This window comes from Cryptomeria japonica, chromosome 1, assembly GCF_030272615.1.
Source record: "Cryptomeria japonica chromosome 1, Sugi_1.0, whole genome shotgun sequence".
In the NCBI taxonomy this organism is placed as follows: Eukaryota; Viridiplantae; Streptophyta; class Pinopsida; order Cupressales; family Cupressaceae; genus Cryptomeria; species Cryptomeria japonica.
In genome coordinates, this window is record NC_081405.1 from 311,138,443 (window position 1) to 311,156,939 (window position 18,497).

At 38.4% G+C, this 18,497-nt stretch overlaps 1 protein-coding gene across 1 annotated transcript in view; it reads left to right on the forward strand.

The window, feature by feature from the left end:
* Nucleotides 1–737: 737 nt before the first annotated feature.
* Nucleotides 738–18,497, forward strand: part of LOC131049727 (E3 ubiquitin-protein ligase RSL1) — a 29,828-nt gene continuing 12,068 nt past the window's right edge. Inside the window, exon 1 of the mRNA XM_057983791.2 lies at nucleotides 738–1,495. Within this exon, the coding sequence (XP_057839774.2) occupies nucleotides 1,157–1,495 (339 nt within the window). The 5' untranslated portion in view covers nucleotides 738–1,156. The remainder of the gene's footprint in view (nucleotides 1,496–18,497) is intronic.

Below are 18,497 nucleotides of genomic sequence, written 5' to 3' on the forward strand. Positions count from 1 at the left end.
TTAATATTAGCAATTTTATATTATATTAATTTATCATATTTTAGCAAGATTTAGTTCACTAAGATTATATATCTAATACATTTTTAATAGATTAGATAACTTCATCAATAAAATAAATACCATTTTAACTATTAATAATTTTTAAATTATAATATAATGATTTATATGTTAAATTTAGTAAGATTATGATTCAAAATCAAGTCACTAAGATTATATATCTAATACAATTTTTTATAAATTAGATAACTTCATCAATAAACTAAACACTACTTTAATTATTAATAATTTTTAAACTATGATATAATAGTTTATATGTTAAATTTGTTATGAGGAAATAGTGAATGCATAGGATATCTTGTAATCTAAGAAAAGAGAATGATTAAGGTATCTTCATTCTCATATAAAAATGAACTCTTTCTCCGAAAGATACCTAAATTAACTTTAATTTATAAGGTTCTTAAAAATAAAGTGGGTATCTTGATTAATGTAAAAAAGATAAAGTAACTTTATTTAAAAAAAAACCCAAAAAACCTGCATGTCTTTTTGAGATAGAGATAAATTTATTTAACATGCATAATAATAATTTTTGTTTTTAATCTTGAAATTTATTATAATTACATTTTTTTGCTGTGCGGCCACGTCATATAGTAGAATGCTAATCTTCCAATATGTTTTTAAGGCAAAGATACATTAAACATGAAAATTAGAGCTATAAGTAATGAATTTCTTGGTGATGGGGCCAAAAATATGGGAAATTTCCCTGTGGTGGATATTTAAAAAGTGTGGAGATGCCGCGAAATAAGGAAACGCCGTCTTCAGGTACTATCGAATGCACAAATGGCTTTAGCGTCGTAAAGACAGTTATGGTAAATGGGAATCCCCTCAATATGCTCTCCGCCGCCAATGGATTTTGGTAATCAGTAGGAAGATCCGCTAAAGCGAAAATTCCTTACTAATGCAACCCACTTTAACGATTGTCGTTTCTTCTTCTTCAATTCTCCTCTTAGGTTTTCTTTTAGGGGGTTTGCGGTGGGGGGCGTTTATTTAGTGAGACAGAGATCGGTTTGAGTAGAGAGAGCTTTGGGGTTTAATCCAGATTAAACTGTCTGTGAAACCCGTCTTTCGCGCACAGATTTTTATTCCTGAAATTTGCAGGATGGCCGCGGTAGCCCTAGAGCCAAACCAATTTGTTTTTGCCGGGTCTGATGCGGAGTTAGAGCAACAATTGGGAGAAGCAATTGAGGCCTCTATTGATGACTTTGCGTTTCGGATTCAGCTTGAAGAAGTACTGCACTTATCGCATTATACATTTGCTTATGATCTTCAGCTCGCCGATATCACTTTTCAGGGGGAGTCGTCTTCCTCGGCGTCCTTTCCCTTATCATCTCCAGTTCAAGAAGCTTCCTCCTCCTCCTCAGATTCCTCCTCGTTTGAAGAAGATGGGTTCTTCGTACCTTTTAAGCGTTTATCCCTCAATCATAACCCTGAGGAACAGGTAAGACACGGATATTAGTTTAATGTTGCTTATGGGTTTACGCTATTTCCAATTAGTCATTGCATTTTAAGTTTTCAAGAGCTTTGGATTTGCAATATACGTGAAATTTATAATAGCAAATGTTAATGATAGACTGAAGAGATTTACTCTTGCTGATCGCTGACGAAATCCTTTGTTCTGCATTCTAGATTTGTCCTACCAAAAATCCGTAATAGTGCTTAGCATGCTAAGGCTAAAGTATAATCAACATAAACTACATACACAGATACATACCCATTAAACACTGTTGATATTGCTTTTGCTAGTGATAAATTCACTCCAAATTTTAAAATGACAAGAAATGTAAGTTACACACGCGATTGGTTATGCATATGGTCTTTTTCTGGTACAACATGGTTGAATATTACATTTTTATTTTTTAATATTTGTGAATTGTGGATCGTTGGCTTTTAACTAGAGTTTCTCTTGATCAGACCCACTAGGCATTGATATCTAATTATTTAAATTTTTATTAATTATTATTCCTTGAAAAGCATTCATCCGTATGGTTATTGAGGCCTTTCTTCTCCACATGGACCTAAAAAACAACTAGTTTGACATCTCATATGGGAATGGTCAAAAGCAAAGCTGTATTAACAGCGACCTAGAAAACTATCTTTAGCTTTTATATTTTTCATTTTCAAAATTTTAGAAATGTTTAGTTCAGCTCGCTTCCATTAACTCATTTTTTCAAGACATTATCCAGAAATACTGTTTTATGGAACTTTAGTGATTCACTTAGGGAATGTTTTCATGGAGGGGGGCTACTGCCTATAATTTGATTTATTGCTGAAACCTAAAAATTTGCGCTGTTCAAAATGATGTGCTGTCAATTTTGAAATAAGATTTTCATATATTGGTTCTACGGATTTATGACTTGTGTCTATCTAACCATCAATAGACACAGCCATTCATTAAAGTTTGTATGTTATATAGTGGAGCTCCTGTTTTATAGCGTAAAACTTTCCAGACTATTTCTAAAAAAAGGCATTCTTTCTACTATATAATTGATAACTTTAGAAAATCATTTTAAACAGATTCTGCAGTTTAAATATCCTAATTCCTACAGGATTGAAACTGAAACTAATGCCTATAAAAAATATCCTTTATTTTATATGCAAGATTCTGTTTAACTTAAACCATAGAAAATAATGTCCAAATGTGTGTTGTTCCAGTATTTTAATCACTGGTCTATACAGGTTTTCTTAAAAACACTTTTTAAAAATAATTTGAAATCACAAATCACAGAAATCTTGAAGGATTGGAGGGCAACTGAAGATGATATATATATACACACATATACATATACATATATGCACACACACATCTATGTATACACACACACACATACATATCTACGTGTGTATATACACACATCTATACATATACACACGTGTATATGTATGTATACATATACATATACATATGCTGTTCCGGCCTCTTAATTATTGGTTTTTTTGGTTAACTAATATATGCTGTTCCAGCCTCTTAATTATTGGGTTTTTTTGGTTTTCATTCAAACACTTATTTAGGTTAATTTGGAATCACAAATCACAAAAATCTTGAAGGATTAGAGAGCAACCAAGGATGCAATAATATGTGTGTCTACATATATATGCATACAGACATATATGTATGTATATATGTGTGTATATATGTGTGTATAGATGTCTATATATAACATACATATATACATGTATATGTATGTATATATAAGTGCACATACACACATACATACATGTATGTATACATATACATATACACACATTGTCATGTCCCCTCTCTAGCACCACTGTAGCTCAGTAAACAACTCGCTAAGTGTAAGTTTTCCTCCAACACTTAGTCAATTTTAGTGAATAAAGAGGAGGTTGTTTCAATAAGGTGGCAGGGTCCATGTTCACTTAAGTGACTCCTGATTTTCAGTCATGAGGATGGGGCCATTGCAATTCGTTATCCAAACATTTTCTTTAGATTCCTTATGCTTTATGGAAGGGGCGCTAAATACATAATTGATGAATACTTTTCTTAAAAGTATTATCACTGGAATTAATTAAGAGAGTCGCCTGATTTATAGGAATTAGGGTGGGTGTGGATTTTAGGTTTGATTGCCTTAAGGTTGGAGAAAGAGTTGAGGCGGTTTATGTTTTTGATGATTCTGATTTTTATTATTTCTCTCTGTCTGCCCTAGGACGAAAACCCCATGATAACCAGCTTGGACGGCCACCCAAGGTCTGCATGTTAGTATAACTGCGTGGGATCAGCATTCAGCATCTGTTGAGGGTCGCAGTAGTTTAATCAGCCATGAAGTTCAGGGTTTAGAAAGTCTGCGACTCATTTCAGACTTCTAGAAGTCACCGAGTTCTCAAAGTTTCATGAAGATTTCAGGGATACAAACAGCTATCCGCAGACACTAAGTTTTGTGAGTGCTTTTGTGAATATGTAATAAGGTGGAACATGTCTACAGACAACAAATTTCTTTATGGTTCTGTTTATTCCGTTTTCAGTTTATTTCCAGAAATCTGAAAACCAATAAAAATGTATTTGCTGCATCTAGCGTAGAGTTTTTGTTTGTTTTTGCTTGCCAAAGGATATTTTAGTGGCATCAGAGCCACAAACCCTGCCTACCTGTGGGGTTTCGATTTGCTTTTTCGTGCTTTTTTCGTTGCATGTCCTTGTTTTAGGGTTTGATGCACTCCAGAGGAGTCGGAATTCACAGATACAATACAAGGAGTAGGTGTGGGTAGCGAGAAGAAGCGGAAATTAACCCATTTGAATCAGAAATGGGTGACAGAAGGGAAGCAAGCTCGCCTAGAGATTTAAATAATCAGTTGGACAATTTTTTGACAATGTTTGCTCACCAACAACAATAGTCAATGCAGCAGTTTCAAGAGAGAATGATTGCAGCCATGGGACAACTGAGAACTGGTCGTTCTCGATCAAGGAGGTCTAGTAGTCATCATAGCCATGATAGTAGACATCACAGTTGTGAAAGTGGTCCTCATAACTGTGAAGGTAGTCGACATAGCTGTGGCGAGACATGACCCAGAAACCAAGACGGAACGACATCCAATGTCGTAAGGACAATAGACACAAGGTCTGATCGACCATTGTGTCCCAATTTCTTACCTCGACAAAACGGAATGGAGCCCATCCTAGAAGAAGAAGTAGACACTCAAATCACAGATGATATCTTGATGACACGAAATGAATATATGCAGCTGCCAACTGATGTAAGGCAGCTAATGAACTTAAATCAGTTCATGAACCAGCGTAGGGACAAGGCTAGGAATTGTTTGGAAAGACTAGATAGGAGGCCTAGAGGACTAGTGAGGCAAGCCTTCCAGGTGTTGGAATACAAAGATGCCCTGAATAAGATAAATATACCAACTTTTGATGGAATTGGAGAATTATCAGCAAGATCATGGGTTCACAAGTTGGATACCTTCTTGACACTCAAACCTATGGAAGAGGAAAAAGCTATCCAGTTTGCTAAGATGCACTTGGAAGGGGTAGCATATGACTGGTGGTATCACAGGTTCATTTCCGAGGACCATGCCATGATTCAATTATATGAAGAATTTGTTAATAGGCTGATCACCCGTTTTGACAATAAGGATATAGAGGTATATTACAGGGAGTTAGCCTAGTTGAAGCAAACCGAATAGCTTGAAACATATATCAATGAATTCCAGAAGATTGTAGTAATGGTTCCAGATATGCCTCAAAGAGGGTCACAATGCTCTTTGTGGAAGGTCTCAGTGACAAACTAAAAGGTCTAGTGAAAGCTCATAGACCTAGTTCGCTTGATGATGCTATTGGCTTAGCAATGGATTTGGAGACAGCTCCATATCAGCCTCCAAAGAAAGAGTTCAGCTCTTGGAAAAATGATAAAAAGGGCTCAAGTCTGTAGAAAAACTCAAGTTTTAATCAGCCCAGAAGCATACCTTCAAAGGTTGACCAAGAGTCACGAAATGAACTACGGAGGAAAAAACTATGTTTCTTCTGTAAAGAGCCTTGGGAGCTAGGACACCACTGCCTTGGAAAAGGTAAACTTCATTTGATTGAAGTGCACTTAGAGGAGGAAAGTCAGGATGAAGTAGAGGACAGTTATGAGATAAATAACACACAAGGAGATCAGCCGGAACAGATTGAGTTGGAAGACACTACTGTTAGAGAAAACCCACACATAGCTACTCTTTTAGGCATTCCGAGAGATAGACCTTTCCGACTGAAAGGAGTCCTTAAGGGGCAGCGAATGGTATGTTTAGTGGACAGCGGCGCCACTCATAACTTTATTGATGAGGGCTTAGTTAGTAGATGAGGACTACAAGCAGAAGAATTTCCAGGATTTAATGTGATTATGGCAAATGGTTTTCCCTTGAGTTGTATCCGTGTCATACCACAGCTGAAAATTTAGATGGGAGACTATACCTTAACAAGAAATTTCTATGTTCTCGGTCTCAGTAATGTGGATGCTATTTTGGGTCTACAGTGGCTTGAATCATTAGAGAGGTATGTTCAAGACTTCAAACAGATGCAGTTATAGTTTATGGTTGAAGGTAAGAAAATCATACTGAAGGCTATGGCAGATGGAGGACCGAGAGTGGTCTTAGCAAAACGAATGGAAGACCTCTTCCGCCATGATGATATTGAGTGGGCAACCCACTGCTTTGTTTCTAACAATGCTGCCACAAATAAGGAACCCTCTTACCATGTTGATATGCAATCTATGTTAGATAAACTTGGTGTGGTGTTTGGAGATATTCCTCCAAGACGTCCTCCTAATAGGGCATTTGAGCATGTGATTGAGCTGGAAGAAAGTTCAAAACTAGTTATAACACTTCCTTACAAGCATCCTCGTCACTTCAAAGAAGAGATCGAAAAGACGATTAAGGAGTTGTTGAAGATGGGACACATACACCCAAGTTCTAGCCCTTTTGCATCTTCAGTAGTGCTGGTCAAGAAAAACGATGGCACATTACACGTGTATTGATTACAGGGCACTGAACGAAAGAACTATTAGGAATAGATATCCTATACCCAGGATAGATGAACTTTTGGATGAGTTGCATGGTTCAGTTTTCTTTTCCAAAATTGACCTACGGTCAGGTTATCATCAGATAAGTGTGAGTGAAGAAGACATTCAGAAAACAACATTCTGCTGTCATTTTGGGCACTTTGAATTCCTTGTTATGCCCTTTGGTCTCACAAATGCACCAACAACTTTTCAATCTTGTATGAATCACGTTTTCCGTGAGCAGTTGAGGAAGTTCGTATTAGTATTTTTTGATGATATACTAACATATAGTAAAACTTGGGAAGAACATTTGCAACATTTAGATACTGTTCTAAGTATCATGGAACAACAATCATTGTTTGCTAAAGCTTCCAAGTGTGAGTTTAGAATTTCAAAGATTCTTTATCTAGGACACATGATTGGTGTTGAAGGGGTAAAAGTTCATCAGGAGAAGATACAAGCAATCTTGGATTGGCCACCTCCTAAGAACATTGCTGATTTGAGAGGCTTCTTGGGCTTATGTTGCTACTACAGAAGATTTGTACGAGGCTTTTCCTAGTTAGCTTCTCCCTTGATTGATCTTACAAAGAAAGGGGCTTTTCAGTGGTCTACAGAGGCTCATGTTATCTTTGAGAAGCTCAAGGACATCATGAGCACATGTCTTGTGCTAGCACTCCTTGACTTCACGAAGCCTTTCATTGTGGAATGTGATGCTTCAGGATAGGGAATTGGAGCGGTGCTGATGCAGGAAAGACATCCTATTGTGTTTGAGAGTAGAAAGCTCAGAGATCCAGAGAAATTGTACTCCACCTATGACAAAGAGATGTTGACTATCATGCATGCATTAGCCAAGTTTCAACAGTATTTGGTGGGTGCAAAATTCACTGTTAGTACTGATCATAATAGTCTGAAGTATTTTTTAGAGCAAAAGGATCTCAATGAACGTCAGTAGAAGTGGGTAAGTAAGATTCAAGCATATGATTTTGATGTGGAATATATCAAAGGAAAGAAAAATGTGGTTGCTGATGCACTTTCTAGAAGACCCACTCTATGTTCACTTTCATAAATTTCTGCTGATTGGAAATCGTAGCTGCTGTCTGAATACACTAAAGACTCTTGTAGTGGGGGAAGTAATATATTACAAAAACAAGATCTACCTTGTACTTGGGTCTAGACTAAAGTAGAGAGTTATGAAAGCGTTACATGACTCACCTTTGGTTGGACATCAGGGGTTTTTCAAAACTTATAGGCAGGTAAGAGAGAGATTCTCTTGGAAGGGACTTAAAGATGATGTGCTACAACATGCCCGTGAATGTTTGACATGCCAACAGAATAAGGCAGAGCACACTTTTCCGGCAGGTCTTTTACAATTATTACCCATTCCAGAACAAAAGTGGGAAGGGATATCACAGGATTTCATCACAGGGTTTCCACGAGTATAGGGAAAGGATTGCATTTATGTAGTGGTGGATTGACCGACAAAATATTCCCATTTCTTCGCCTTGCTACAGATTACTCAGCTTCTTAGGTTGCTGATTTATTTTTTAGGGAAGTGTTCAGAATGCACGGTCTCCCTAAAACCATTGGCAGCGATAGGGATAGCAGATTTATCAGCATACTTTGGCAGGAGTTATTGCGCTTGGCAGGGACAAAACTGACACCTAGTACCGGTTATCACCCTCAAAAGGATGGGCAGACCAAAATTGTAAATAAATGGGTTGAAGGCTATCTTAGAAACTACGTTTCAGGACAGCAACGTGCTTGGGTCAAATGGTTGCATTTAGGTGAGTATTGTTACAATACTACCTACCACATGACTATTGGGATGTCTCCGTTTAAGGCATTGTATGGGTATGAAGCTTTGTCATTTATAGATTTAGTTTTTTATGATAGCAAAGTACCCCGAGCAAAAGAAACCATACAAGGTTACCAAGACATTCTCAAAGCATTGAAGGACAATATCTCACAGGCTCAAAACCAACAGAAAATGTATGCAGATAGACATAGAGTCAAGAGGACATTTCAGGTAGGAGACTTGGTTTTCCTACGCTTGCAGCCCTACAGGCAGTCTTCTTTGAAAAGCAGTGGAGCGGAAAAGTTGAAACCACAGTTTATGGGCCATACAAGGTATTGAGGAAAATTGGAGAAGTTGCATATGAACTTGAATTACCAGCCGACAGGATGATCCATAATATTTTCCATGTGTCTTGCTTAAAGAAAGCATTGGGGCAGCAGATAGTTACCTCTCCAGAATTGCCACCATTGGACGAAGAGGGGAAGATGATTTTTGAACCTAAGGGTATTGCAGATTGGAGGGAAAAGAAGTTAAGGAATAAGACTGTTCGTGAATATCTAATTAAGTGGAAAGGGTTGCCATTGGATGATGCTTCTTGGGAAGGTGAGGAGATACTACAGCATCCAAACCTACGATTGCTTGTGGACCAGCAATCTTGGGAAGGGAGGATTGTCATGTCCCCTCTCTAGCACTGCTGTAGCTCAGTAAACAACTCACTAAGTGTAAGTTTTCCTCCAACACTTAGTCGATTTTAGTGAATAAAGAGGAGGTTGTTTTCAATAAGGTGGCGGGGTCCATGTTCACTTAAGTGACTCCTGATTTTCAGTCATGAGGATGGGCCATTGCAATTCGTTATCCAAACATTTTCTTTAGATGCACTAAATACATAATTGATGAATACTTTTAAGGAAAAGTATTATCACTGGAATTAATTAAGAGAGTTGCCTGATTTATAGGAATTAGGGTGGGTGTGGATTTTAGGTTTGATTGCCTTCATAAGGTTGGAGAAAGAGTTAAGCGGATTATGTTTTTGATGATTCTGATTTTTATTATTTCTCTCTGCCTGCCCTTGGACGAAAACCCCATGATAACCAGCTTGGACGGCCACCCAAGGTCTGCATGTTAGTATAACTGAGTGGGATCAGCATTCAGCATCTGTTGAGGGTTGCAGTAGTTTAATCAGCCATGAAGTTCAGGGTTTAGAAAGTCTGCAACTCATTTCAGACTTCCAGAAGTCACCAAGTTCTCAAAGTTTCATGAAGATTTCAGGGATACAAACAACTATCCGCGGACACTAAGTTTTGTGATTGCTTTTGTGAATATGTAATAAGGTGGAACATGTCTACAGACAACAAATTTCTTTATGGTTCTGTTTATTCCGCTTTTAGTTTATTTCCAGAAATCTGAAAATCAATAAAAATGTATTTGCTGCATCTAGTGTAGAGTTTTTGTTTGTTTTTGCTTGCCAAAGGATATTTCACACATACATACATATACATGTGTATTGTGTATACATATATATACACATATACACATACATATGTATACACACGTGCCCACACTTGTGCATGCACACACACAAACACTTATATTACAAAATATAAAAGAAATATTTACATTGGATTAAATTTCTAGGGTTGTGCAGTCACCCTCACTCTTACATACCAAAATTATCAGTTTCATATTAAGGAGACACATAATTCAATTCAACAATCTGATTGAGCCCTCACATCCGTTAATCGAGAGTTTCTTTGGTTTGGTTGGGCACTTGTTATGATGCAAGGTGTTGGTTCTAGTATTACCAAATTGGCTTAATGGCAAGTCTGAATGGCTTTAAGTGGTGTCAATGGATACCAAATGTGGGGATGATTGTGTGGAATGTTGATGACTTGGGAATGAGGGGCTTCTTTGTTAAAGAAGCTGGAACAACTGCCCTCTTGGATCATTGTTGCCTTGATTTCTTGCTAAATCACTTAGATGTTTCTCATAGTGGAGTGGCCGACATGAATCCACGTGCGCCCTCAACTGCTTGTTGTTTGAAGGTGCCTCCTGAATGGTGAATAAGTGGCCTGTGACTTGGACCGTTGTCTTGTATGCTTGCTTGGCTTAGGGAAAGGTTAACAGCTCACTGCATATCCTTCTCTTGTATAGAGAAATTGTGATTTGATCAAAAAGTTGTAGGTTTTAGTGGAAATAACACACATATGCTAGGGCTTTTGCCCTAATCTTAGGGTATTGTCATGGTTTTTGTCCTTGCAGTATTTGTCTTTGGAATCAAATTGTAATTGTTAGAAAATACCAATTGTCTCTATCTAGAACAAAGAAGACTTATAAATATGCATTCCATATAGAGAGAAGGGGACATGACAATCCTACTTCCCCCAAACTGCTTGCTCTCGAGCAATTTTAGATTTGGATGATAAAAAATCTCCACTTCTCATGCATCGTGGAGTGGAAGATTCTTCCTTTTCACTAAGTATTTCGGAATGACCTTGTCTCTTAATCTCCTCTCTCTCTCATATCAATGATAGCCTTAGGTGTTGAGTTCAAATTTCCTTCATCATTTAGTGTGGTGACTTTGAGGAAGGTGTAACCTGCTGCCCAAGAGCCTTCTTAATGAATGGCACATGAAAAACATTGTGGATTATGCTATTTTCCATTAGCTCTAGCTCATTGTAAAGACCATTTCTAATTTGACTAGAATATTTCTTTCATTTACATTTGTTTCCGAGTTTGCATAAGTTTCAGACTTGCTGTTTGTGTGTTTCAGATTGCCATGTCTTGGGACAAGAGTTGGTATGCCAAACTCACACAGCAAGGAGGGAGTTATGTATTTTTGAAATCCTCTGCTCAGTCCCATGCTGAATCTGGAAATGATTGAAGTCTGAAATATTTCTGCTGAGCACTTCTCAAGTCACCTTCTACTCAATACAAGGTAGCTTTCCAAATAAATACTCAGAATTGATTCTTGTAACCTCATGCCACACATAACACTAACAGCAGTGACAAATATTGTTCGGTAAGTATTATGCCAGAGAGATTAGGTGTGGCAGAGTAGAAGTCACACACAGCTCTAAGGTATCTCAGAGAATAAAGCATCTTCCAAATCAATGCACCAGCAATATGAATTCTACACCAAATAAGGGTACCGTTCCAGTAATTGCCCCATCACGATCCAAGAAGTAATTCCTCTCTGATTCCACAAAGTGACTTCAGTAATGACGGCTACGGTTTCAGATGTAGGCCTGACCCGCATAAACAACTTCTTGTCACAAGAAACCTTTGAACATTAATATGTGCCAAAGAATACCTGCGATAAAGAATAGCTATCGCTTTAATCAAACTCACATTGGCAACAAACTATACGACATATAAGGCCAGGCCAATAATTTTAAAGAGAGGCCTAGAATATAATTCTACAACAATGTTTCACACCAGAGTATCCCTGCACAATATTATATACTTTTGTTATTGAAACAATTTTTTACCAACATAGCCACAGGCTGGGAAGCTGCACCGAACATTAGACTGGTGGACAATAAAATGTCTCCAAAGGCGACTTTACATATTATTGCATATTTGTCTCCAAAGGCGACTTTACATTGCTCAAATATAATCTTGATTGAATCCACCCTTAGAAAGAGTTAGTTTTTCGTCCAACCCTTGTCAATCTGCTAATGTTTTCGTCCTCAGAGATCCAGCTTCTCATACACTGCAATTTTCTCAGACGCATTTATCATACAAAATTATCATGCTTTATTACAGCTCATCACCCTCCTTATAAATACTTCCAGCTATTATCTAGAAGGTTAGGCCACATTTAATATTAGTCACAACTGGAAATCTTTATTTAATAAAGCGACCATTTTATTTATTTTTTAATTAAATTAATCAATTATGAGTCATCCTTTGGAAATAATATTAATTTTTGGACAGCTTAATCTATTATTTTAATTAAGTTACTTTACCAAAATTTGGGAGCATTATACTCATATGCAACCTTTCCCATCTTTCATATGATTTTATAAGGTCCATAAATTGTGGCTTAAACTTTTCTACCCCACTCCTTTTGAGAGATGATTGCTAGTAAGGTTGTAATTTTGAAAGACCATGTCTCCTATATCAAAAGTGTTCTCTAAATAATGGCAATCAACATACACGTTTTGTTGATTTTGGGCCTGCTATATGTTCTCCTTGAGTGAACCCAAATTATCAAGGTTTTGTTGTGCCAAATCTCTAGTTCCAGGATCTCTACTATTGGAAAGAATGAAATCCATGAAAGAAGATGCATCATAACCATATAGTGCTTTGAAACGAGTCATAGACATACGATGAATGGAGTTGTAGCAATACTTCTCAAGGTGGAGCCACTTAATCCATGCTATTGATGTCCTTTAACATAATTCTTTAAATGCATAGCCGTGATGTTTGTGTTAACCTTGTAGCGATGAAAGGCTTCAAGGAACTCCTCCCCCAACACCCTTTTGGTTGCATGCAAGACAAGGGGGTGGCCCAAGAATAGAATGGCTTGCATGTGCTTGTCAATAATTTCCCCCACTAATGCCATCTGCATCTTGGTTGATTCTAACAAATGGGTTGTCCATCGCTCACCACTTAGATTAGCTATTTTGATAGAGAAAACAGAGTGACTCATCTCCCTCTGCCCGCACCTATAAGAATTGGCTTGCTTTGTGTTGCCATGATGGGCTTCTGACATATCCAATCAATGCTTGATCGTCCGACACATCACCCCAAATCTTTGGAATTCCTTTTGGGATTTATGCCACCCTATAATACCTTGGCAAAGTACCTGGTAAGCTCCCTTGTTCTGACGAGTCACAACCCAAACATCATCTTCCCCTGTGTCTTCGCCACATGTCTATCTTCCATATGCAATTAGCTATGCTTTGGATCTTTAAGTGGCGACTCCTTTCTATTTGTCATTATTAAGGGGGCACTTAACTCGTTACATCCATTTCTCATACAATAAGTGTTATCCCAAGCATAAAAAAACCTTGCTAATTTTGTACTCCATCTTCCACCTCAGCTTGTTGCCCTTTTCGCCGCCCCCTTTGCCAACCTGTCAGCCAGCTCATTGCCTTCCTTGTAGATGTGGCTGATCCTGTAGTCTTCAAGTTTGCTAAGCAAGTCCTTGATGGGTCGGAGCCATTGACAGAGCTTCCAATTCAGGGTGTCATTGAGGCGAATTGCATTGATAGTTATTAGGGAGTCTCCTTCCAAGTGAATGTGAGTGTCTTCTATCTCCAGACCCATTTGCAGCCCTATCAATGCTGCTCTAAATTCAGCTACATTATTTGTGGAGATCCCCAAAGGGATAGATCTCTCTGCTAGTGTCATTCCATGCTCATCTCGTGCTATGCAGCCTACCCCATCTGGACTTGGATTACCCAAGGAGGCACCATCAAAGTTGATTTTAATCCACCCTACTTCGGGAGCCTGCCATTTTACCTCTCTTTTGTTCCTCTCAAGAATTTGACCCCCACCATCATCCTGCATAGGGGGAATTTTCAGCACTGTGAATGTTTTGGATATCCTCTCATCCCAGTTTGTGAAAATATTTTTCTTGAGAGCCTTGTTTCTAGTTGTTTTATTGACTAATTCTACTAATTGTACTTCTATCTTTCCACAGAGTCTCTCACTCTCCATTTCCTTATCTTGAAAGATCATTCTGTTTTGCTCCTTCTAGACTTCCTACCATACCGTGGCCACATTTTGAACTAGGCTTCATTGTCTTGTAGGATTGAGCATTGCAAATTTAGTTTTTGCATGAATAATTTCTAATAGGCCTTCGCATACAAGCATCCTAGCAACAAGCGATCGGCTGTTTCATTGTTATTTTTGCAAAAAACACATCTCCTCGAACCCTGAATTTTGAATCTTGCCAGTTGGTCTTCTGTGAGAGTCTTTTACTAAATTGCCATCCAGGCGAAAACCCCAGCTTTTGGGAGAATGCTTTTGTTCCATAATAGCTTGTTTGGCCAGTCCATTTTGGTCAATGCAGCTTCATTTTACCATGTAGATACCAGTATTAGCCCCACACCACCTAACAAAATCCCCTTGTGTTGGAATATTCATGACCACTGAGAGGGTAGGGGGGGGGTGGTGAATCAGTGGTCTATAAAAATTAATCTCACTTTATCAACAAGAATACTCTAACACAATGACACAAAGAATTGCAGTAGATTATAAGACTTAATGCAACAATGTCAAGAGAATGTATACTCCAATTAAGATTGCCAAAACACAAAACACCGATATTTTTGAGTGGAAAATCCTTGAAGGGTGAAAAACCACTATGAAAAGAAATTATATTATGCCTCACTGGCTAAACCTCACTCGTTACAATTTATGGTCTCTCTGACCAAACCCTTACTTGGAATAATGCTTCACTGGCTTTATGATCATCAACTCACATTTGTGTGAAGAAGCACCCACTTCTTACACATACATAAAGAGCATATTACAAAGGATACTCTGTTCCCATATAAAGCATTTATCATATACTTTCATCCATCTCATCTACGAACTGTTTGTCTCAGAGAACAAGTCTCTGTAAAAGTCTTTGAACTTTATGACATTTTTTGCAATCAATCAAAACATACAAAAATATAGACTCTGTCTACCAAACTCTTGTTCACTGTCAAACTCTTATTTTGCTAACATCTCTCACTCGAGATCATCAAAGATACTGGCTCACCTTCTTATCTCTATTATATCAAAAAATATTCATTCTGCATCATCGAAGTGCTACAGTCTTCATTTACTTATTTTTAGAAGAACGTGTTTTCTTTCCATTTCAATTCCAAAAAAAATCAAGCTCACTTCTTTGCATTTTGATCTTCATCAAAACGGTTGGGAGAAACTGCGTCTCACAAAAGCAAAAAACAATTGATTCTCTATGACATTAACTAGCCATTAGATTTGAAACAGAAAACCAAACTTCATTCCCTCGACAGTTAAGACTTAAAAATAACTTTGTATATATAACATTAGTAATTACCCAAATGACTAATATTAATAATATTTAACAGTATGCAGATTATAGCGAACTCAAAAGTTCCTGTCGCTGTGAACACATTTGCTGTCGCACTTAACTCTGCTCCTGTCGCCAGAATGCAAGGAACTCGAAATTCAGATTCAAACCTTCACATATCAAACTGAGTCTATCTTTTCTGCGTCACAACTTTAAGAGGACACCTCTTCTATAATGCATTACACAAATGATAAATCTGCTCATTCATACAAGTTCATTTCTTGACCAACAAACTCTCTGCAACATTGTTGACATCAATGACAAATCAATGCCAACACCTTGTTTCGATGGGATGAAGGTCCTCTTTCTTGGCAAAGCAGAGAGTGTCTCTTTCTGGTTCTGAGGGGCATATATATCTTGCAGAGAGTGCCATTCCCAGGTAGTTATTCCGTCTTGCTCTTTTATTGATCTGTAGTTGCTTACCTTTCTCCCCCATCTATGTGAAGTCTACTCTCGTATCTCCTCTAGATTGGGATGGCTGTCAATCAGTTCCATACCTCTCCATGAATCACTCCAAAAGGAAGTGCTTTGCCCATTTCTGATTTCCCATGTCACATGCTTCATGATAATGCCCTTGCATTCTAATATGTAGCTCTATATTGCAGAGCCTCAAGGTGGATCAATTGTTGTTAGGATTCGAGGGGGAATCATCTGAGTTCAAGTATTTTGTCCTGAGAATTCTAGCCCACTTTTGCTCCCCATTCGCATATAAGTTCCATACTAACTTGGCCCGCATAGCCAAATTCATGAGGGCTAATTGCCGGATACCTGAACCTCCAGCCTCCTTGGGGAGGTAGATTTTATCCCAAGCGATCAAAGGTAGCTTATGTTGATCTCCTGTGCCACTCCAAAAAAATCTCCTCATTATTTGGATGAGGTCATCTTCAATCTCCTTGGACAATTTTAAGCATGCCATTGAGTAAACTGGGATGGCCGATTGGACTGCCTTGTTCATAAGAAGTCTTCCTGAAGTGAGCCATTTTCCTCTCCAAGTTTCCATTTTGTTCTTTTAGCTGTTGATTAAATTCTCCCAGTAGCATTTCTCATTAATTCCAGCAAGCAATGGCATCCCCCAAAATCGGCCTGGGAAATTGGCCACCTTCAACTTCAAAATTCTTGATAAATCTCTTTGCAAGCTAGGTTGCTTTTTGAGGAAGAAAACCTCTGATTTTCTCCAGTTAATACTTTGGCTTGATGCCCTACAATATTCATAGAGAAAAGTCTTGATGGTCCTAGCTTCTCTTCTTCTTGCTGAGCCAAACGGGATGGTGTCATCAGCAAATTGCTGATGTGTGATAGGGTCCAAACTGTTGGCCACTGATACACCCTGCCGTTTGCCTTCCCTCAAAGCGTTTATACTCGTGCCAAGTGTTTCAGCCATTATGATAAACAGAAAAGGTGATAATAGATCCCCCTGTCTAATGCCTCTAGATGTGGAAAAGAAACTGTGCGCAGCTCCATTCACCAGGACTGAGAATTTTGGGGTAGTGATGCTGTTATTTTATGATCAGATTAATAGAATGCAGATATAAGACAATTCAATCAGATTTGCACAGCATATACCCTGGGAAAACCCTCCAACATGAAGGGAAAAAACTAAGCAATAAGATCTCTTATTATATTAAACAAATATGTACAATAAGATGCCTTTACAATTTAAGTGTGAATCGCTTCACTCCTTGAATCGGTCTGCTGAGAATACACGAACTATTTCAGTTTATACACGATCTATAGAAGTGCAAACTGCTGTAGATAATATTCGATCTGCTGTAGATGAATACGGACTGCTATAGATAATATTCGATCTGCTGTATCTATTCGATACAATGAAGAGAGAACCGATCTATGTTTATACCCATACGTGGGTGCCTCTTCACCAAGGGTCGGCTCTATTCCTCAAGGGTGGCGGACTTTTACCAAGTCGGCCCTTTAACAAAATAATTATGTTTTGGTTAACAAATCGTTTCATTTAAATCAGCATATACAAATATGCAAAGCCGAAAGGCTAATTGCATATTTGATTGTAGTTGGTCAAGGATACTCCCGCCGCTACAATCGACAATAGATGCAACTTTTGACCCATTTGATCCAATTGTCATTGAATCCAAACTTCCCAAGGACTGCCATCAGGAATCGCCTATCTACTAAATCATAGGCCTCGAGTATATCTAATTGCAGGATCATGCAAGCTTCCCTTGTCTTCCTAGCTGAGTGAATGGTCTCATGTGCTATAATGATACCTTCAACTATTGATCTCCCAGGTGCAAATCCATTTTGTTCCTCTGATATGATTTCTTTGAGGATATTCTTGGTCTCATGTGCTATAATGATACCTTCAACTATTGATCTCCCAGGTGCAAACCCACTTTGTTCCTCTGATATGATTTCTTTTAGGATATTCTTGAGCCTATTTGCAATGACCTTAGTGACTACCTTATACATTGTGTTGCAAAGGGCAATGGGTTTTCAAGCATGCTTTTTTAGGGGAAATCGATGCACCACTAGACAATGTGGATGGCAATCTCCTCATTTCGCTCCCTCAAAACTACTATATGTTGGTTGGGTGTGGGATGGAGGTGAGGAAATTTCCCATTGTCTGCACCCTAACGTGGGAGATGCTAGAGGAGCGATGGGAGGGCACGAAGCGGAGCATTACCTTTCTGTTTCAACTAGCCAGAATCAATCCGGAGTCAAAAGGTGAATGGGTGAAGAATTACATGGAGGAGGAAGGTCTGCTGTGGGAAAGTGACAGTGAGAGTGAGAAGGACTGGGGCCTTGGGAAGGGAGAAGATTGGGTGGAAAATGACTTCAGAGATGTTGAGAATATGGTGGCCAGCCCAGCTCATGATGCGTGCGGAAGCAACTGTTTGGTGGTGGCTAGAGCATGGCAACTAGGAACCTCCGAGAGGACGATGAAGAAGAATGAGGGGAAGGCGATGACCTCCCATGGTAAATGCAAAGATGGCTAGGCTGTTAGGATTTCTGGTCACCATTTTCCAGTAGGGTGACAAGATTTTGTAAAATTTTGTAAAGATGGCTAGGCACAATTAGGCGATGCTTGAGCCCAAGTAGTATCTGGTCATAGGAATGTGTAGTG